The sequence below is a fragment of the Dipodomys ordii genome, unplaced genomic scaffold (genome assembly GCF_000151885.1).
Source record: "Dipodomys ordii isolate 6190 unplaced genomic scaffold, Dord_2.0 Scaffold89, whole genome shotgun sequence".
In the NCBI taxonomy this organism is placed as follows: Eukaryota; Metazoa; Chordata; class Mammalia; order Rodentia; family Heteromyidae; genus Dipodomys; species Dipodomys ordii.
Genome location: NW_012267305.1, coordinates 9,017,839 through 9,040,611, shown reverse-complemented (window position 1 = coordinate 9,040,611; position 22,773 = coordinate 9,017,839). Strand labels below are relative to the sequence as shown.

The window sequence follows — 22,773 nt, the reverse complement described above, 5'->3', positions numbered from 1 at the left end:
TGGCTCAAGTGGTAGAGCACTAGCCTTGAGCTGAAGAGCTGAGGGACAGTGCCCAGGCCCAGAGTTCAGGCCCCACGACTGGCAAAAAAAAAAAAAAAAAAGGAACTGCTTTCCAAGACCAATCATACACTACTACATGAAACTGTCCAATTTATATAAATAGCTGAACAATATATAAACCTCCCAATAGAAAAAAATTAAGATGTATACCTCCTTCATTCTTTACAATTACACTCATACGTCGACGGACAGAATCAAAGTTTAAGGTGTGGAGAAGTTCATACCTTTAAGGAAATAGAAATTAATAAAAGTAAAATACTTGCAGCACACTGGGAAAAAATAAAACACATTAGAAACATTTGAAGATAGTTTAACATCTTAAAATGAACAGATAGTTCTTTTTGGGGTAAGAACAGCTTACTGTGTGTACAACTGATAATTTCTCTTTTCTTTGGAAGCTCTCTGTGTAGAATCTACTGCAGAAAAGTCAGCATTGGGTAAAGATTATTTTTATAATTTATTGTTACTTAAAAGTTAGGAGAGTGCTCCAGTCCCTATTTGGAGGGGCTCAGTGGGAGTACTAGAATACCTATGGATGGTCAGGCACTGTACTAGGTTTTAGGATAAATCTGCTTAAGTTTCAGGAGCTCATCACCATACATTAAGAGTGTCAAAAGACAATAAGGTAACTTACTAGTAATCTGTTAAAACATGGATATAAAAGCACTCAAAAGGAAGAGAGTTAAGTACAAAAGAAAACCATCTGAAAGAAAATGTCTTGGAAAACATTAAGCTACAACTGAGTTCTTCAAGAATATGGTAAAATGGGGGGGAGGGGGAAGGCTGGGAAGGGATGTGAAGGGTAAACAAAGGAGGAGGCTGCAATGCTTGGTAAGAAATGTACACATTATCCTGCCCATGTAATTGTAACTCCTCTGTACAGTATGTTCACAAATAAAATTAAAAAAAAGAAAAAAAAAGAATATGGTAAAAAAAAAAAGGAGGGGTGGGGTGGGACGGGGTGGGGGGGTGGCTTTGGGGACAGAAGAAAATACACAGAGGCCCAGTAGCATGATAACTTATAGACCAAGAGCATCATGCCTGGAAAATTCATCAATAGGAGAATAGCAAAAAGATGATGCAAGGGAAGCAGGCATTGAAATGGGACTTTGTAAGTTTAGTTGGCATTTTCCCCTAACAGCAACAGGAATCCAAGTAGAATGGCATTGCAATATAGATCAAGTTGGTTTGGAGGTAGCTGATGAGAAGATACAAAATATGTATTACAAAATAATTATTAGGAAAGCTTGAGTGTTTCCTTGAAAAACATACCCCAGACACATATTTTCAACACTAAAATATGGACTATATATTTTATCCTGGGTAGGAATGAATGGGCCCTTAGGTTCTGTTGGGGAGTGGAGCTGTATATAAGGCATCTACATAAGCAATCCACATTTTATGTTGGGCTTTGGAGCATCCAGTCCTTAAGAGAGAATATTACACAAGTGTTACCCCATGTAATATACAATTTGAGATAGGTCTCACAGGATCCTAGGGGCCAGAATGGAAGTCAGAGAAGATAATTATATTTCAGAAGGAATTCAAATTAATCTTAGAGCCTATTTAAAGTCTGCCACCAACTCAAAGAAGCTTTGTTCCTTTAGTCTTTGTAGCAAAATAAGAAATGCCAATATTTGGATATGTTGGAGGACTTGCCCTGAGCTTCACACTTAAACATGAAAGGACAAGACAAAGATTCCAGGGAACACCAAAACTACCACTGAAATTTCAGAGTGATTGCTTGGGCTCTGGACAACAGAAGGTCTCATACAAGTTGCCTGATTGGTTTTGTATCATGTGTTAGCATGCCAATTTCAGAGAGTCCAAGCAATCTCACATTCTGGATACTGGACTCAAATGTGAACCAAATTGGAAATTTTGCAAACGTGTTTTTGCCATATTATGAAAAATTACTTCTCCTACTCTAATTACATTTATATAAAACTCTGAATTGAAAGAACACAGTTCCATATTTATAGGGTTATAGGGCCATCAGATTCGCTTGTTGCCTTTTTTTTTTTTTTTTGGGTCCAGTCATGGAGCCTGAACTCTGGGCCTGGGCACTGTCCCTCAGCTCTTCAGCTCAAGGCTAGTGCTCTACCACGTGAGCCACAGCGCCACTTCTGGCTTTTTTTTCTTTTTGCTTATGTGGTGCTGAGGAATCGAACCCAGGGCCTTGAGCATGCAAGGCAAGCACTCTACCACTGAGCCACCTTCCCAGCTCCAACTTGTTGCCCTTTTTGAATCCATTTAAATCCAACTATAGGGTTAGGAAGTGACAAAATACAGAGCTACTTACTCTTCTATTTCTTTTCTTTGGTTCTCTATTCTCATATATCCACTCCGATTTCCTAAAAATGTGAACCCGTACCTATCAAAAATGAATAAATAAAATGACCTTTGTATATCTCTAAGGAATAATTAATTTCCCCTTACACTGGCGCTATTCATACACGCCAATCTTTGCTTTCATAAGATTGCCATCTACAACTACACTTCCCTTTCCTGGATATGCTGATAACACAGAACACGTCAATGCCCGTAACTAAAGTAGTAGAAACAATTGGTAATTCCAATTCTGTAGCTAACATAGTGAGGAAACCTTTTAGTCATCTAATTATCTTAGGGCTCATGGGTAAAGTAGACTGTCAATTATCAGATGAAATCAAAATTACTAGGAGCACTGGAGAAATAAGGTTATATAAAAAAGTGGCCACTGTTAACATGATTTTAAAAATATGAAAATTTCAAAATATGAAAATATGAACTTGTTACTAGCATGCTCAAACAATAAAGCAAGTTATATCTATGCATCCCCATTTTCTTTTGAGACATTTGCTAGGTCTGAATTTTTTTCATGAACTTTTACAAAAAGTATTCTGGCTTTATATTAAATAACAGGAGGGTGATTATAGAATTACTGAAGCAAACAGGGTAAAACCAAAATAACTCTGATATCTTGTGGTTTCCCTTTCTCGGGAGAAGTATAAAACATGCTTACTTTTTAGCTCCTTTCACTAAAGCTATTTCATCTGGTGAGGAGGAGATATATGTTAATTCAGCTGATTCTGTAGTTCCATCAACAGTATCATTTGTTTTAATTTCTACAGTGTGACATAAACACAAGGCACGCAGAAAGAGTTCTTCTCGATTCTGTTAAACAGAAACATAAGAACTGTATTATTTTCACATTGATCACTAGACAGGCACTGAACAGAGAAATATATTAATGTGAGAGAATTTTATAACCTCTAACAAACAGTGATCGAAATTCATAAATTTCTAATATTCAAATGAGTCCCTAGTATCTAAAATGATTCCTGCTTCTTTTTTTGTTTGTTTGTTTGTTTGTTTTTTGCCTGTCATGGGGCCTGAACTCTGGGTCTGGGCACTGTCCCTCAGCTCTTCAGCTCAAGGCTAGTGCTCTACCACTGGAGCCACAGCGCTACTTCCAGCTTTTTCTGTTTATGTGGTGCTGAGGAATCGAACTCAGGCCCTCATGCTTGCAAGGCATGCACTCTACCGTTGAGCTACCTTCCCAGCCCTGATTCCTGCTTCTTAGCTAACATCACTAGATGATATATTAACTCATTCAAGCTACTATAGTGACACCTACACCAACACAATGACTTCCTGGCCTAAAAGAATTAATTCAGAATCCAGCCATGGCTCAGATATAGGGAGAATTTGGTTTATTAAAGGTCTTAAAGACCTGAAGAGTCATCATTCTTGGAGGAACTAATATTTTTTTAATTATGATCATAGAGATAGACAAACTAAAGTTCTACTCAAATGCTACTCCCCATAATCCTCTCTACTTGTAAGTTCTATTTATTTAATCCAGAAGTGTTAGTAAAATAAAAAAAGGTGAAGCCAAAAGAACAAATGGTAAATCAAGTGGGTGTCATGCACCTATTAGATTTCTAACCCTTGTCTATAAAAAATAACTTTTCAGGTAAAATAGTAATGCAGAAAGTATCACCTTATCTGCTTTGTCAAAGTATGTCAAAGGTCCATCAGTCTCAGATAATCCATCAACTTCTTGAATTTCACCTTTATATTTGTGCCCATCTATGCAACATTCAATGAATTCCATGGAATTTTCAGTTAACGTTCCAGTCTTATCTGTAAATACGTAATCCACCTAAAAAACAAAAATATCAATATACATACCCATTTCTCTGGCACTTAATTTTTGGTTAAGTATAAAGCAGACTTATTTTCATATCTAGAGAAATTACCTCATCTAAGATTTCTTGTCAAATTACTGAATTATACAGGCAATGTTATCAATGAATAAGGCATGAGTAGTTTTCGTGTGTGTGTGTGTGTGTGTGTGTGTGTGTGTGTGTGTGTGTGTGTGTGTCCTTGAGCTTGAACTCAGGGTCTGAACATTGTTCCTGACTTTTTTGCACAAGGCTAGCACTCTATCAATTAGCTATAGCTCCACCTCTGGCTTGTTTGTTAACTGGAGATAAATGTCACAGAATTTAATGACTGGGCTAACTATGAACAGTGATCCTCAGATCTCAGCCTCCTCAGTAACTAAGATTACAGGCATGAGCCACCATTTCCCACCTACAGAATACTTTTAAAGATTTCAAAATACTATCTCAAATACTAGAATTCCTTAGAAAGGCAAACACAAGGAAACAGGAACTTGAAAGTTTTGGGGTGGTATCAAGGGGGAAGAGGTAGACAAATAAGAGAAGAGAGGAAGAATGCAGTCAAGAATTCAAGAATGATATTTATCATTCCTAAGGAAATGTAAAGACTTGGAAAATTTATATTCAGTGAAGTAAGCCAGACCCAAAGAAACACAGATGGCATGGTTTCCCTCATTTGTGGTAGCTAGACTGTGCCTATAAATCTACAAGTAAATACACTGGGTGGTATGCAAACAGTTATAAATGAGTTAACTGAATTATAATGTACTCTATGGGAGGGCAATTAGTATCATTCTGTAGAAGGACTAAAGTCAAAATCCAATAAAAATAAGTTCGATAAAATGGACACTCAGCAAGAGGGTAATATGAAGCCAAGGGAAGAGGGGTAGAAGAATTAAGGGGGGGGAGACTGCAGGCGAGACTTCATCGTATATACCACAGAACTGAGGAATATAAGGGAAGGGGTGAGTTGAAGGGAGTGAAGGTGTTGAAGTGGTAACACTGTTGAAGATGCATGGTATACAAAAAGTGCCTCGTTAAATGGCCAAAAATTCAATAAATAACCTAAAATTAAGATAACTAGGGGAAGGGGTGCATTGGGAGTGGTGGGAGAGAATGTTGAAAGGGGTGACATTGATCCAAGATGCATTGTATTCATAAAGTGCTTTTGTAAATGGAAATTCCTTTGTAGAACTACTTAAAAGATAATAAAAATATTCAAAAAAAGAATTCAATGTATAGCCTACAAAATTCAAAAAGAGGGAAGGATTGGGGAGGGATGGGTGAGAATGGTTTAAGAGCTGACACTGATCAAGATGCATTCTATCAAAAATGTTGTGTTAAATGGAAACTTTTATACAACTAAAAATGAAAATAAACAAAACCAGAATGATAAATGTAAAAAAATAGTATTGTACGCCTGAAGTAGACCTACTCAAATTAGAAGACTAATACAAAGGAAAAAATATAGAAGACATATGTAGAATACTAACAGGAAGGAAAAATGTGACTATTTTACCATACTAAGATACCTTCAATTTAGTATTTTGATATATTTTGATGTATAGAAGACACAGTTAAAAAGTAAATTTTCTAGATGGGTGATGGTAGTTCATATTTGTCATCCTAGATACTCAGGAAACTGAGATCTGAGGGTCAGGATTCAAAGACAGCCAGGGTAGGGAAACCCCTGAGACTGTTATCTCCAATTAACTACTAGAAAAGCCAGAAGTAGAGCTGTGGTTCAAGTGGTAGAGTGCTAGAAAAGGATCAGGGACAGTGCCCATGCCCTGAGCTCAAGCCCCAGGCCTGGCAGAAAAAAAAGCTAATTTTCTAAGATTATACTGCCCATTTACACCTGGCTCTTTGTCTCACCTTACATGCTGGCATGTTCATAACACAATGGGAAAAAATTAACAGGAATTAAATTAGGATGTAAGCATTTTTTGAAAAAAAAAACTGATGGTTGTTTCATTCCCCTTGAAAAGCACAATTTTCTATAAAAGTACTACACTAAACTAACATGTATAACATAAGAACTACAGAATATATATACAGAAGAATGAAGTCTTAGGTTATTTAATTAGGAGACTCAAGTCAGTAGTAATAAAAGCCTAACAGAAATTCCTTCCCACATACTATGTATATTTTCAGATACTCCTCAAAAAAGTTTCCAAATTCTTTTAAAAAGCAGAGCTCATAATGATAGGTTCAAGTATAATATATATACTCATAAATAATGGAAAATAAGCTAAGTTTTCCATTAAAATAGACCATTTTGAACATTTCTATTTTATCTCAGTTTTTATCTCTTCTATTTATAACATCAGGCTTTTGGAAACCCACAATTTTATCATCCTTTTTTGGCAATTTATGCTTAAATAGTTAAAATTATGGGTTGACAGGGACAAGCACAAGATTAAGGTTTTTATTATGTAAGGGAGAAAGAAATGAACTTCAGCAGTAGTTGCTTTCTAATTATTTTTCAAAGCTTTTCATAGTAGCAGCACTGGCACAAATGGAGCATTCCAATCTTCTTTTTTTTCCCCCTATTAACCAGCCAAATTTGGATTCCTCCTTTATATTAATCCAAGTGGCTTAGATATCATTTAAATTTTTCCAGTTTAAAAAAATCTTTTGAGCTGTGGCTCAAGTGGTAGAACACAAGCCTTGAGCAATAAAGCTCAGAAATAATGACCAGGCCTTGAGTACCAGCACCTAAAAGAATTCTTTTGAGCTTTTTAGCTTGATCAAAATTATTAACTTTCATTTTCATGTGAAGATTGTCTTTGGGTATTATTGCATTTGGGTATTACCCTACTCAAGATCTCTTTTAAAAGTATCTTAGATGGCAGCTTCAAAATACAATGTACAAGGGCTGGGAAGGTGGCTCAGCGGTAGAGTGCTTGCCTTGCATGCATGAGGCCCCCTAGGTTCGATTCCTCAGCACCACATAAGCAGAAAAAGGTGGAAGTGGCGCTGTGGCTCCAGTGATAGAGCGCTAGCCTTGAGCTAAAGAGCTGAGGGACAGCACCCAGACCCAGAGTGTTCAGGCCCCATGTATGTATATAGATACACACACACACACACACACACACACACACACACACACACACTGTACAATTCCTTTGTCTTCAAGAAACAGTTTGGGCAGTCTAGTTCTGCAAACACTGAATCTCACAGATAGGGGTGGCTATATTGTCTGAAGATATAGAAAATACCTTTAAAAAGGGACTCAAATCAAGAGATGATAATGTCTCTGAGAGCTTAATTATACTAGATACCTAAAAAGATGGAGGAAGATATTCTCCTAAACAACTCAGGCTTTAGTGGCATAACAAGATTAAGAATAGAAGCTCTCATTGCCCAAAGGCTGTGGTATAAGTAGAAAGGTCCAAACTTTTAACAATGGCATGATCTTCCCAGCCCCTATCCAGAAGCTACCAATCATCTCATTGGCATACAAAAGAACCTCTTATCTCTATGAAAATTTCCAAAGGTTTTAAAATGTATGGCAGGAAACTGGGACTAAGATCAAATACATATTTAATGACATCACAGCCTACCCCAATAAACACTGGTCCATTACATCCTTTTGATACACAACTGAAATATACTGGTCTATTACTGCAATCCCATCAATCAATAGTCTAGTCCATCACTGAAAATGCCTCCCAAGGGTTATCGTTGCTAGAAAGTGATTTAACCATAGGCTGAACCCATGAAACTGCAAATCAAAATGGGTAAAAAAATTTATCATATAGCTTAGCCTAAAGGAACATTTGGACTAAACAGTCTTGGCTCTACCTATCAACTTGGTGATGGTGGTAAAATATCTTCTTATTTTTTAGTTGTAGAATAATCTCTGCTACACAAGACAATAAAGATTAAAAGATTAAAAACAAAGCTCAATAAATGTTCTGTAAACTTTAAGGTACTATATAGATACTGTCATTGCAGTTCACCTGGCAAAAACCACACGGCACGGTACTAAATGGTTTCCATTGTCCCATAATCCTTATTTTATGATCACATTGCTATAATTAAATCTGGTGTGTTTCCCTAAGTAGACAGTAAAATGTTTAGGGTTTCTTGCTTCAAGTGTAACTTTAGTACTTAGCATGATATAGAAACTGAATGAACAACCACTGGATTGAATTACTGGAATAAGAGTATATACTTAGATGATAAAGTCCAATAGGCATAGTCACAAGATTGAGAGGGGAATATGAAAAAGGAGACTAGTACCACAGTTTTTCAAGATAGACTGAAACTCTGGTTATATAAAGATTGGTACTTGATTATAAAAGACCCCATTACTTTCTAGCTTTCTATTTCCTTTTCATAAAAACGTTGTTCCTAACCATGTATTTCTGTCCTTTTTTTTTGCTTAATTTGAACTTGGGGCGTCACACTTGCTAAGCTGGAGTTCTACCACTGGGGCACTCTGCAAGTTCCTTTTCATGATAGTGTCTTTTCCAAGATAGTGTCTTGATTTAATGCCTGGGTCAGCCTAGTTTGAAATCCTACTTATATCTTTGTTGGTTATTGAGGTGACAGTCTTACTACTGTAGCAAAGCTGTTCACAAGTGCACATCACCCTGCCTACTAAGATGGAGTATTACAAATTTTATGCCTGAACTTTCTATGTAATCCCTTCATCTCTGCCTTCCAAGTAGATAGGATTCAAGGTTCGATCCACTATGCCTAGCCCAATCGGTTATTTTATGAAAAGGTTAAGTGAATGCTTGTCATGATCTTGATGGGAATGAACTGATACTCCTTTAAATTAACCAGAAAAAGCCCTATAAGTCTTAAATTATAACTTATCAGACAAAATTGATATCCTTATTTTTGGATGTATAGGTCCACTGAATTTATTAAACAACCTAAAAATGATTTCAGTACTTCTTTGCCTTTCCATTCAGATAGTATCTACACATAAAAGTAGGTAATATACAAATATTTAACTGAAGTGGTGGTATGCTATTAAGTTAGTGATTTGGCCAAATGCCAACTCTGCCAGAAATTCAGAGTTCATTTGGAGAAAGGAATGGTAGCTGAAACAAAAACTAGAACTTCTTTTTCCATAATCACATTTACCAGATCATTACCCAAAGCTCTACTTTACTATCTACATTCTTAATATAGTCTGTGTGTTAAGAATAAGACTGTATTCCCATAGGTAATATGGAATTAACTAAAGTGGATATCGGAGACAAAGCATTCTGAGTCCTATCAAGTGGAACACAGACTGGGCATCCTGTCTTTCTCTGGAGAGCATTGTGTCAACTATATAATAATGGGTATTTTATTTTCAGTATTAGTTAAAAGTTAGTCCTAGGCTAGCTATACTCAGCCTTGTTTATCCAGACAACTAGGTACTGAACCTAGAGCAGGAACATGTACTCAACATCCAAAGTGAGCTACTAAACCATCTGTCAGGAAAAGGTTTACCAGAGATAGTTTGTAGACTCATTTTTTTTTTCCGTGCAAGTCTGCAAAAAAAACTGACAGACTAGCATTGTTCTACTCAGCCATGTCCTCTGAATGCAAATTTGGGCTGGAAATCAGCTACGGCAGCTCAATTCACCAACTAAAGAATCTTCTGGGAACAATATCTAAGGGAAAAGCCACTAGCTTATTCATTTCTCATTCTATTCTAGGTGTCTCCAATATTTATGTGGAATACAGACTTAAAGGTCTCATCTACTAGTATTCTGGAGTCAGGTCTTAAAAAAAATATCTATCTGCAAAGTCCTTTTGCCCTTTCAACTGTAGTTGTCAAGAGAGTACTTTGCTTTAGGCAAAGGCTGTGAGAATAGCAGAAATAGAATGTGGGGTACCAGCGGGAGTGCTAAACTCAGGGAGAGTGACTTTTGGAGTATAGATGCAAATCAGCACCATTTAAGACAAGTGTGAAGCCCTGTTTCATCCACACAGTTTCATTAGCTGAATTTACATTTCGCAGCCACAAAAATGACATTTCCACAGCCTTGATATTCTAAATATCATGAGAATTAAATGCAAGCCAAAAAATCCCCTCCGCTTATAAAGATCATTGTATGACACAGTAAATTCAGACAAAGGGAAAACCTTTGTCAGCACTAAGGAGAAAAGCACCTAAGAAGTCATGACTTGAATTGTATTTGGACTGTAACCCATTAGAAAATAAGTGTTCGTGGGTTACAAAAAAGATCACACTCTTGGTTACACTGATATATGAAGCACAAGGCATTTTGAGTAATACATGCCATCCAATTTCACCTTCATTTAATTTTTTTTTACTGAAGTAAACTATTCGACAGGCTAGGTCCATGTGCCATTTGATCAGAAATATACCAAGAAAATGTCCATAGGACAAGCCTGATGCATTCCGCTTATGGAACAACATTCAGTTAGAAAAACAGCTTTATGTACTACTCCCTATTCTATCAAAAAAGAATTACACAGTCATGAAAACTTCGTATTTCTTGTTCCAAAGCATTAACTCATAACCTAGAAAGATAATTTAGTGAATTTTAGAGAAAATTTCTTTATCATTTAAATTTAATATATAAGCTGTATTCTTTTCAAAGAATGCCAGCAAAAGAAATGATGCTATAGCTACAAAAATATTGCCTTTTCTTACATGTCTCAATAAAATTATGTTCTTTGAATCTTATTTCCAAACATGAAGTGTTGATAAATTGGAAATACAAACCATAAAAATATTTTTAATATGTTGACTTATAGTAAGCAAAATTATATTCTAACCTGACCAAGTTCTTCATTAAGGTCTGATGTGTTAACCAAGGCTCCTTCATTAATTTCTTCATCAAAAAAGTCCTTATCCCATGTAATGAAGAAAGAACCTAAGAATTTTTGCATTTCCACAGTGACATACATGGAGACAGGAATGATAAAATTGAATAGGACCATGAATGACAGGAAGTCGGTGAACATTTTCAAAACCTAAAATAAAAAAGAGAATTCATATTAATTAGGTACAAAGCTCCAGAGAAATATAAAGAAATGGTTAACTTTCTTTGTTCCAATGCTGTTCTTACTATACAAACTTCTAAAAGACATTGTAGTGAAAACTGTCACATTATCTGAGAATATCTGAGAATGCTCTCAATTTTATCATTGTTCTCTCTATAATATATATATATCTGTATGTATGCCGTATACTTTCACTTCTTTAAGTTCTCTGCTCCCTCTACCTTTACATATGAGTATGTAGTCAAAATTTATATCTGGAGAGCCATTATGTTCCTACTATGGCATCTCATAAGCTCATTTATAATAAAATGCCAGAGATCTTGTCAAATAGTTTCAAGTTCTAACTAAAGAGTTGAAAATAAGCATAGATGCCCAAAGTTTAAGAAAATAATTAAACCTAAAACTTAGTGAAATTTTTTATGGCTTAGAGCCACCAAGCAACTGAAATTAAAACACAAAAGCTAACAAAATACGTAGTTTCTCTGAGCCAGTGCTTCAGTAAGGGGTAGCTAGTCTACAAAGTCTGAGAGTTACAATTTCCAGTAGAAAACAAAATACCTTCATTGTCTCCCGCTCTTTCTGAGTCTTTTGGTTATACCAAGGTTCATCATTGTATGGGTTACTTTGCCACACATACTTCAAAGTAGTGCATACTGCAGCTTTGGTCAGTAAGATGAATAAATATACAATTAGGAAGGCATTAATGGATCTGGAAAGTAAGACAGTATGGATTTTAAAACCATTTAATTACTGGATACCAACCAAATATGAAATGTTCAATTATCTAAACCTTCTACATGTAATGTATGCAACTATAGCACAAATCTTTTATGTATATGCACCTCAGCTATCATAGCTGCAGAATCACCAATGGTCCCCAAAGTACAAAGGTAGGCCAGTTAAACATAGCATTAGTAGGGTTTCTGTAAAGTGGCAGGAAAAAGGTACATATATATCCAGGCAATCACCTACGCAACCTTTAGAGAAGTATAGTTTATCTCCCTATACTCTCCGGATATTACATGGTTAAGACTGAGAGTAGCAAAGCAACTGTGAAATACTCAAGGTTGGTGTAAGTCACTTATATCTGAGACCATTTCCTGGTTTGTAAAGCAGAGAGACTAATATAAATTACTCCACAGAGCTGTTCAGATGATTAAGTCAAATCAGACCTATAAATCATTGAAAGCAATTTCTGGACCAAAAACAAGTGTGCAAAATGATAGCTGATGTAATTGACAAATTTTTCTGTTATGGTTGTTATTTAGAACAATGGAGGGAAGAGAACTATTTCAAACCATTGTGGCACACACTAACTTTTCAACAGCAGAACGTTTCTGAGATTTTCCTTGGTAATTCAAAGCCATTTTGGTTTCCATTCCAGTGTAAACAGCAACTCCTAAGGAATAACAGAACAATATAACATAAACTAGATTATAAGACAACTCTCTACCCATTTGGTTTTCTAAATCTAAGTATACAAACAATTCCAAGTCCTTTTTAACTCTCCAGTTAATATGTCACTTATGGTTTAATTTTACTTCTATGAAGTATTTGTCCAATTTCATTTCTGCTTACCATCTGATAAATTCCCAACATTTAAATATATTTAGAAGAAATGATACTATATCTGTCATGGTCACTTTTAAACATGCAGTATACATGCACAAGCTTTGCAAAATACATAAGCATATCTTAAATATTGTTCACCATATATTTTCTTGGTATTTTTTAGTGTAGCTCCTTTCAGAAGAAGATTTTCAGGACCCAAAGACCTACACAAAAAAAAAATGAGCAGCATTTATCCAAACATATACCATTATCAACTCTGAGATCAGGTCTTGCCATGTCACACATTTATCTCCAAGGGGTTCAGAATGTATCTCTATTTCTACCATATGGTTATTCCCCAGGAGAGCTGAATGATCCCTCCCTCTGAAGTGACTTGCATTTCAGCACAGATGGAAGCACAGTACAGGAGTAGCCAGCAATATGCAGAGGTAAAGAAATGCACAGAGGGATCAAAAGATCGTGAATCATGGATAGCAGGACAAAAACAGGTCAGAGCAGCATGCAGTAAGAAGCAGAAACAAAAGGTCAAAGATAAAAGACTGGGAAGGCTGTACCAGTGGCTCACACCTGTAATCCTAGCTGCTCAGGAGGCTGAAATCTGAGGATCATAGTTCAAGCTAGCCCAAGCAGGAAACTCCTTGAGACTCTTGTCTCCAATTAGCCAAAAAAGCCAAAAGTGGAGCTGTGGTTCAAGTGATAGAGTGCTCGCCTTGAGCAAAAAAGTTTCAAGACAGTGCCCAGGTGCTGAGTGCAAGCCCCAGGTGTGTGAGTACATGCCCACATAGTCACGCAGACACACGGATGAGGAGAAACACACACACACACACACACATACACACACACACACACACACACACACACTGGAAGGTAAATAGCAAGGTGGGGTAAACTGAGATCTTTATAAAGAATAAACCCTCCTTTTGGGGAATCATTGGGCCCACTAAATTTCATTAACTTCTTTTTAAGTGTGATTATAAAGGTTAAGAGGAAGGGTCGGGGTGATTAACTGGATGACAAAATAAACCATCTTTGTATGAATTATCTCACTATAAATGATTAGTAGGAGTTCATTTCCTTAGATCCAGGTATTTCTTCCAGAATTTTATCCACTGCCTAATCCCTCAATTACATGACCTTAGACTACTGTTCTCTGGGTATGTTTCCAACCTTGTCAGTTACTACACAAATAAGGAAAATAAATGCAATGGCTAGATCAGATTTGGCAATATTAATCAAGGATTTGGAGCTTTGTTCTTTTAGAAACCTTAAGTATTACTTCAAAAATCCCCTCTCCACCTTACCCCCTAATACAAAGACTCTACCACCACAAGATTAGTAACTTACTATCTTTATACCTTCTTCTATAAGGTATTTGGTTATTTTATGAGAATAAAACACCCTTTTCCCACAAGGATAGATTAAAAGAAAAACTAACCTGGCAACAGCCTCAAGACTATCACTATATATATTGATTCGTCCAACAAACCTGTAAAGAGAACATAATAGCAAGTATGTTTTCAATAGGTAGGTGAAATCCAAATACCACTAATATGGGACTGATTCACAAAAGAAATAATGGACAAGATTAAGATTCTGAATGAACAGATTGGCGCCGGTGGCTCATTCCTGTAATCCTAGCTACTCAGGAGGCTGAGATCTGAGGATCACAGTTCAAAGCCAGCCTGAGCAGGAAAGACTGTGAGACTCCTATCTCCAATAAACCACCAGAAAACCAGAAGTGGCAGTGTAGCTTAAGTGGCAGAGCACTCGCCTTCAGCTAAATAGCTGAGGGGCAGTGCCCAGGCCCAGAATTCAAGCCCCATGACCAACCAGAAAAAGAAAAAAAAAGATTCTGAATGAACAACAAAATGGTATTTCTGGAGGGAAAGCGAGGATGGAGCAATAACATATTAGTCTAATCTTCAGCACAATATTATGGATTAGAATAATGTAAACCAAGATTCTATAGTAATTTTGAAGTTCAGCTAGGCATTATGCAAGCACACAAGATTCCACTCTACACCATTATATGGAATTTTTATTTTAGATTCATGCAAAGAAATGTTTACGGTGCAAAACCACAACATTCAAAAGATTTAGTTCAGTTCTTGAGCATACATTAGAATGATGGGAGGACTTAACAAACCACAGAGTTCTGGGTCCCATTCTTAAGCTTCTGATTCAGGTTCTCAGGATATATTGGTATTGTAAGCCTCAGGACAACGTTTTGAATCACAGCATTAACCTCACAATGAATACTTGATTACAATCTTTGAACTGTCCAGTCTGTATTTTACACCTGATCTCAATAATGACTTTGACCCTACCATTCTATACAGCATTTCTGAATAACATGATAAAAAGGTCTAATACTCCCTTTAATAAAAATTTGATGTTTTATGATTTGTAGTACAGTGTTATCATTATACAAAAAAGAAATATTTTCACACAAAATATAAAGGTGTGCTCCTTCATCAATTATATATTCATTGTGCTGAACTTGGAACTGTACTGTGATGAAGATCCAGTAATAAGCAAAAACAGACAGACTGCTCTAAGAAAGGTCAGTAAGGAGACAAATACACTGCAAGTGATTACATCTAAGGTGAGAGAAGCACAAGGCAATCTGAAGTCATACTGCAAAGGGCTTCTTCAGTCTACTCTAGAGAAATTAGACATAAATAATAAATAACCTTGTCTGTCTGCCCTAAAATTTTCCTTCATATTTAAGATAACTGAAATGAATGGGGTTTTTCTATGAATATAAAAAAGTGTGTATGCATATATAGCATAGATACATTTATATACACACGTCCATATAAATATTGATTTATATATGTAGATATATGTAGATATATTGATTATCTATTGATATATCTACCTATCTATAGATATATCTATCCATATCCCATTTCTTTGATTCCAAAAACTATGCACTCACATTTGCCTGTTATCTGTAAGCTTAGCCCTGTATTTATCTCCTTTGCTCACTGTGAGCTCTTTGAAGACAGAGAATAGCTGTTGTACTTTGTGGCCCTTGTTCATAGGATCAAGATGGAAATAAAAGAAAAAGGAAAACAGGAAACAAGGAATGATGGGAAAGGAAGGCATTGTTTTCACAATGAGATTCCTCCCCTGTTAGGTCTTAGAGGAATCCACATCCAACAACTTGGTTCTACATTATGACCAACAGTATACGTCAACAAGATGATTAAGCCGGGCACTGGTGACTCACACCTGTAATCCTAGCTACTCTGGAAGCTGAGATCTGAGGATCGCAGTTTAAAGCCAGCCCCAGAGGGAAAGTCCCTAAGAATCTTATGTCCAATTAACCACCAGACAACCAAAGTGGTACTGTGGCACAAATGGTAGAGCACTAGCCTTGAGCTTAAGAGCTCAGGGAGAGCACCTAGGCCCATGACTGACCAAAAGAACAAACAACCCTCCCCAAAAAAACCATGATGGTTAGTCTGACCAAAGGATGCCATCTGAAATAGTGGAATAGAATGAAATTAATTAGGCCACATGGGGATAAAAACTATTATAGTGTCAGTACCATGCTTTAATCAGCTAAACTAACCAGTCTTAAAAAATCAAATGCCAAATTTTTACTATCTACAATGAATATTTATATTTAGCACTCTTAAATTTATATATTATTATATTGTTGTATATATATATTTATTTTTTGGGGGGTCTGGTCGTGGGGCCTGATCTCTGGGCCTGGGTGCTATCCCTCAGCTCCTCAGCTCTAGGCTAGCGCTCTACCACTTGAGCCATAGTGCCACGTCTGGCTTTTTTCTTCTGTGGTGCTGAGGGCCTCAGGCATGCAAGGCAAGCACTCTACCATTGAGCCACCTTCCCAGCCCCAGTTCCATGTATTCATACTTTATATCATTAGCAAATCTATTCCAGAGAGCCAGGGTAGAGTGAAACAAAAGAAATTATACCATTTTACAGGTGTATCAACTATTTATTGTGAAGAAGAAACAACCTATTTGCAATTCCTCAGTTCATTATGATAACTATAAGAAAGAATGCAGTGTTTAATAATTGCACATCCTCCAATCCTTTTTTTTTCATTGATGTTGGATAGTGTGTAAAAGGGTTTATTCTTGTTTTAATTAACTCTGGGTATTCCATTAGTTTGATAGATCAGCTGTTTGGGATAACATAATTTTAAAAGTATGACAGATATCCAGTTTACAAGCAACAAAAATAATAGAGAAAACCATGGGATGCCTGAATCTACAATTGATTTCTTAAGCTGGTAGTGAACAAGCCTGATTTGAGTCACTTCCCTGCCAAAAAGAGGAACAGCTCATAAAAACATACATGAGAGTAGGCTGGTAAGTAGTGGGTGTTTCTTTTGCAACACTGGTGGCAAAAAGTAGAGCCAACGGACAGGAGTAAAATGAAAGCGGGTTATTCTTACTTGTAGAGGTCAGGTTGAGGCTGTTCACATTCAATTGCTGCTCGGAGGTTTTCAATGGATTCAGCTGTACACAGTGCAATGGTATCTCGTACTGCATAATGTGTCTAGATGAAAGCAAAAGAAGCCAATACAAAAATAGTGCTTCTTTTCATAAATGTACAGACAACTGCTTCTATAAATATATATGTATATATAAGTAAAAGATTTCAGCAGATTAGTACAAATATTGATGTACATATCTAACCAAATACGTTGGATGGTATTATCCTTAAATATATCACAAATAATTATAAAAGTAAATCTGTTATAAAGGGATTTCAAAGATTAAAAAAAAACCTAAAGCTCTTCTTGGTACTAAGAGTTCACAGTACTATACTTGTAGCATGCATATAAAACCCCATGAAAATATAATACATTTATTCCTTCTACTATTTACAGAACTGAGATTTCTTATTTTGCCCACTGTAGTGTAGAGCAATGCCAATATACACACCTGAACTGAATTGAATAATTTTAGTCATAACTGCAAAAATTTTGCCAACAGTAACAAAAAATCATTAATAATTCCACTATACGAATGGCTACATTTTATGAAGGGGTAAGAAAATGAGGTATCTTGTTAGAGAGAAATATTTTTTAGTATTTACTATGTACTTGATTCATCCAAAACTCAAGCTCCAATGAACCCATTTACAAAGATCTAAACAAAAGTTAATGCAGACTTAAGAAGTACACTGCTTACACAGAAGGGAAGGCCTGTTGACACAGTCCTTGGAGAGTAAAATGGAACTGCCTGAGATATATTTATACCAATCCAGATTTTTGAAAATCTCACATTAATATAAAAAGAAAACTAACAAAAAATTTCCTTCCTCTAAACCTTGTTTTCAATATAACAGAACATTTAGGTAGATTTGTTGTTGCTATTTTGACATTCCCCTAAAATATGACTCTTGCAATATTTTTGAAATACAGAATCAGAAAATATAGAACAGATAAAGTTGCTCTTTCACATACTGATTCCTCAACTTTAGAGGGAATAGAGAAGCCCTACAAGGATATACCCAGGGGGAGAACATTATTATAATTACTGCTTAAAAGCAGCACAGAAGACACATCCTCACATTCTATGGAGGTCTAGATGAGAGGCAAGAAGTAAGTGTGCTAGAATGTACCAGAGAAATAAGTTATCACCTATGATGAAAAAATTTAACGCTCTTAAAATTATTTCTAGTTAGCTGGGCACTGGTGGCTCATGCCTGTAATCCTAGCTACTCAGGAGGTTGAGATCTGAGGATCGCAGTTCAAAGCCAGCCCGGGCAGGAGAGACCCTGAGACTCCTATCTTCAATAAACTACCAGAAAACCGGTAGTGGCGCTGTAGCTCAAGTGGTAGAGCGCTCACCTTGAGCTGAAGAGCTGAGGGACAGCGCCCAGGCCCAGAGTTCAAGCCCCACGACCGACGAAAATAAATAAATAAAAAAAAATATTTCTGGTTGTACTGAAACAAACATTTGCTAAACTACACTCTAAAGGATCAAAAGAAGAAATAAAATTACCCCAGGTATGGTCTCCTATATCCCAGGAGAAATTTTTTTTTTTTTTGTCGGCCGTGGGCTTGAACTCTGGGCCTGGGCACTGTCCCTCAGCTCTTCAGCTCAAGGTGAGTGCTCTACCACTTGAGTTACAGCGCCACTTCCGGTTTTCTGGTGGTTTATTGGCGATAGGAGTCTCACGTCTCTCCCGCCCGGGCTGGCTTTGAACAGTGATCCTCAGATCTCAGCCTCCTGAGTAGCTAGGATTACAGGCGTGAGCCACCAGCGCCCGGCCCAGAGTAATTTTTAAATGTGTGTATATATGTATGATATATGCATATCTACATGACTTTTAGATTAAAAAAAAAACAAATGAGCCTGCAAGGATAAAGTAGTCATTCTGTAATCATACTGTTTTAGCCTACCAATTATTCCTATTTTTAAAAAAGCCTTGGGACAAGTTATAGTCCCTGATTCACATGTGCTGGGCCTAAGGTTCAATCCCCAGGATTTCTAAAAGCCTAAATAAAATGTTAAATTGATTGTGTCAATATCACATTTAAGTAGAGCTTTAAAACTGTGGTAGCTTTTGTTTGTTGTGTGCTGTTTTCCCCCACCCAACAACACCCTATACCCCCAAGATCAGTATTTAGTTAAAAGTTAAAAATAATTATATGGGGCTGGGAAGGTAGCTCAGTGGTAGAGCACTTGCCTTGCATGCATGAGGCCCTGGGTTCAATTCCTCAGCACCACATAAGCAAAAAGAAAAAAACCGGAAGTGGCGCTGTGGCTGAAGTGGTAGAGCTAAAGAGCTGAGGGACAGCGCCCAGGCCCAGAGTTCAGGCCCTACAACCGGACCCCCCCCAAAAAAAAGATAATTATATGATGCCTGCCTCTACATTGATTAGGAAAAACAAGGAAATGAGGGAATATTGGGAAACAGCACTGTATAACTTAACGATTATGAGCTTAAAATATTTAGGCCAGTTTTGCTCTACCTTGCAATTGGATTCCCCATCAAGACTGGCTGTAGTGACATAACAGGTTCCATCAGTGGTACAGGATGATAAAAGAATCAGATCACAGGGAAAGGTTTCATCTGCTTGTACTTCAACTACATCACCAACCTAAAACAAAGAGCACAATTAATATAAATACTTTAAATTCCAAACAAAGAATTCATTACACCCCAGACTAAAGTCAAAACAGTAGTAACAGATGTTTTCAGTTTTGGGGTTTTGAAAGTATCTTAGCATGTGAAAGAAATGAAAGATTATTCAACATTCAAAACTCTTCCTTGGCATCACAGAATAAGTCCTTATCTTTATCCCTAATAAGCAGTTCTGATTCCCATGTGTTCTCTATATATATTCCTGGCACCAATGTTTCATAAGCCAATGGCCAGAATCACTGCATGAATGAAGGAAGGAAATCTACACGTATTGAGTTTAGGCACTTCATAACCACTTAGTAACCACAATCTCACTTTGCATCATGCATATTTCTACCAACTTTGCCTGCAGTAAGATAACAGCTATGACTGCTGAGTGACAATCTCTTCTTTAAAGTAATATTTTTAAAAAACAGTTAATTTAGAGTCATCAGGGGCTAGCAAGTTGGTTCAGTGGTTGAGTGCTTGCCTCCCATGCATGAGGCCCTGGGTTAAATTCCTCAGCACCACATAAGCAGAAAAAGCTAGAAGTGGCACTGTGGGTCAAATGGTAGAGTGCTAGCCTTCAGCTGAAGAGCTGAGGGACAGTGCCCAAGCCCAGAGTTCAGGCCCCACAACCAAAAAAAAAAAAAAAAACCCTGCAAAAATTTAGTCATCAACTTTTCCCCATACTATTTCTGAAGAAAAAAAAACATTTTATATAGGTCAATTTTCCAAAAATTATTTTGTTATCAGATGAATGAATGTAATTTATCATCAAGTATCCAGAGCTCAAGAAGAAAAAAACTGAAAATAAAGCATGAATAATTTAGTCCAAGGCAGGAAACACATCATAAGTTAACAGAGTTTGGACTTTTAAGTTTGAGTTGATATACCAATTCTGTCACTTAACTATTTAACGTCAGAGTAAGTGTCCTAGATGATTCCAACTATCTCAGAAGATTGATATATCTATGAAATGATGATACAAAGAAAGCAGTAATCAAAGCTCTTGGCACATATTAACCATCTGATTGAGGGTAATTGTAATTTTATTAATATTATGTAACTCTAATCTCAATGTGAATATTTAGACACCTTGGGGAGGAATATTAAGAAATCTCCCAGGCGGGGTCCTTCCCAACATTTTTCATAGCATACTACACAGAGAAAATGATAAATAAGATTTTTTGTACAACTACTTCAGGCACAAAAGCTTCTCTAGAGATGGGTGCTGATGGTAAAAGCCGACCCACATTAAGAGGATGTCAACATATGGCATACTGACATGGACAAATTGGCTGTGAAATGCTGAACTAATATATGATATGCAAGTCCGCTTTTGCAGTATGATTTGATAAGTAAAGACAAAGATTTAAGACCTATTTAGGAACTATTTTACTTGCCAATTTTAATTGGTAGCCAAGAGCAACAGCATCAACAATTAAACTTTAATTTGCAAATACTATTTCCTTGTTATCTTTCTTCCTCAATTACATAAACTTAATATTGCTTACGATAAAACCACAATCCATGCTTCATATACAGGAAAAGTGACATTTTTTTCTCCTTCTAACATCTTAGAAGATGAAATATTCATTAGAGCTCAGAAAATGAGTTATGAGCACTGTTGAGTAAATGACAAAAGAGCATTTCTCCCCCCTCAACACAAAATATAAAGGTCCTCACATTTACCAAACAGTAAATGGTAAAACAGCAGAAGCCAAATCATCACATTAGGGGATTTCAGATTTACCCAGAAGCAAAAGGGAAAGTAAAGGAGAGAGGTAAAGAACAAGTGTCACAAGATGTGCTCAAAAATTGACATGTTGAAATGAAACCCATTTGTACAACTACACCAAGAAAATTAAAGGAATGAATATTATGACTCAGCCATGACACTGATGGAGCATGTGTGGCAGGCAGTGAGTAAATAAGTCCTTACTGTATTTTCTGTTAAACTGTGCTATGAAGCTATAACTGTCCTAAAAGTAATGTATTAATTAAAAATAAATCTCCTGGGAAACAAAATGTCTGATATGGAAATTCTAAAATGTTATTTAACAGGGGGTCTTACCTAGTAGAAATAGCAAATAATTTGACTAAAACATGAATTGCCCAATGTACTAAAAATTAGTACCTTGGTCAGGCACTGGTGGCTCACACATGCAATCCCCATTAATCAGAAGGCTGAGATCTCAATACCATGGTTCAAAGCCAGTCCAAGCACAAAACTCTGAAACTCATCAAAAAGCCAGAAGTGGCAGTGTGAAGTGATAGAGTGCTAGCCACAAGAGGAAAAAGTCATGTGAGAGTATGTGTGGGCCTCCTGAGTTTAAGCCCCAAACTCTTATACATTGCTTGGAGAATGTAAATTATGCAGCCAATGTGGAAAAATGTGGTGGTTCTTTAAAAAGTTAGCCACAGAATTACCATAAGACCTAGTAATTCTCTACCTAGCATATGTATGTTCCCTACCACATTGAAAATAGAAGTTCAAATAAAATGTTCATAGCAGCATCACACATAGAGGTCCTAAGTAGAAACAACTCAAATATTCATTAGCCAGCAAGTAAATAAAATGTGATATATCCTTAAAATGGAAAATTACTCAAGTCTCCAAAAGGAATTAACAGATGAATCTTGGAAACATTCTCAGTTAAAAAAAAAAAAGCAAGACACAGAAGTCATATAGTATATGGTTCCATTATATGATATATTAAGTATGTAAATCATAGAGAGGGAAAGCAAGTTAGTGTTACCAGGGCTTGGGTACAGAAAGTAATTTAAGGTGACTCGTTTCATTGGTGCAGTGTTTCCTTCTGGGTGCTGAAAATACTCATGCTGATAGGTGTACAACACTGTGAAT

General features: G+C 36.5%; 1 protein-coding gene across 4 annotated transcripts in view; it reads right to left on the bottom strand.

Moving 5' to 3' along the window:
* Atp11c (ATPase, class VI, type 11C) overlaps positions 1 to 22,773 on the bottom strand; it is a 149,480-nt gene that overhangs the window by 43,722 nt on the left and 82,985 nt on the right. For all 4 annotated transcript variants that reach the window (XM_013025979.1, XM_013025980.1, XM_013025978.1 and 1 more), the window contains exons 6-16: positions 19,753 to 19,881; positions 17,221 to 17,324; positions 14,221 to 14,271; positions 12,924 to 12,988; positions 12,531 to 12,612; positions 11,772 to 11,922; positions 10,986 to 11,183; positions 4,046 to 4,207; positions 3,065 to 3,216; positions 2,363 to 2,434; positions 211 to 284 (exon numbers count right to left, since the gene is read on the bottom strand). In XM_013025979.1, coding sequence (XP_012881433.1) covers positions 211 to 284; positions 2,363 to 2,434; positions 3,065 to 3,216; positions 4,046 to 4,207; positions 10,986 to 11,183; positions 11,772 to 11,922; positions 12,531 to 12,612; positions 12,924 to 12,988; positions 14,221 to 14,271; positions 17,221 to 17,324; positions 19,753 to 19,881 — 1,240 coding nt within the window. The remainder of the gene's footprint in view (positions 1 to 210; positions 285 to 2,362; positions 2,435 to 3,064; positions 3,217 to 4,045; positions 4,208 to 10,985; positions 11,184 to 11,771; positions 11,923 to 12,530; positions 12,613 to 12,923; positions 12,989 to 14,220; positions 14,272 to 17,220; positions 17,325 to 19,752; positions 19,882 to 22,773) is intronic.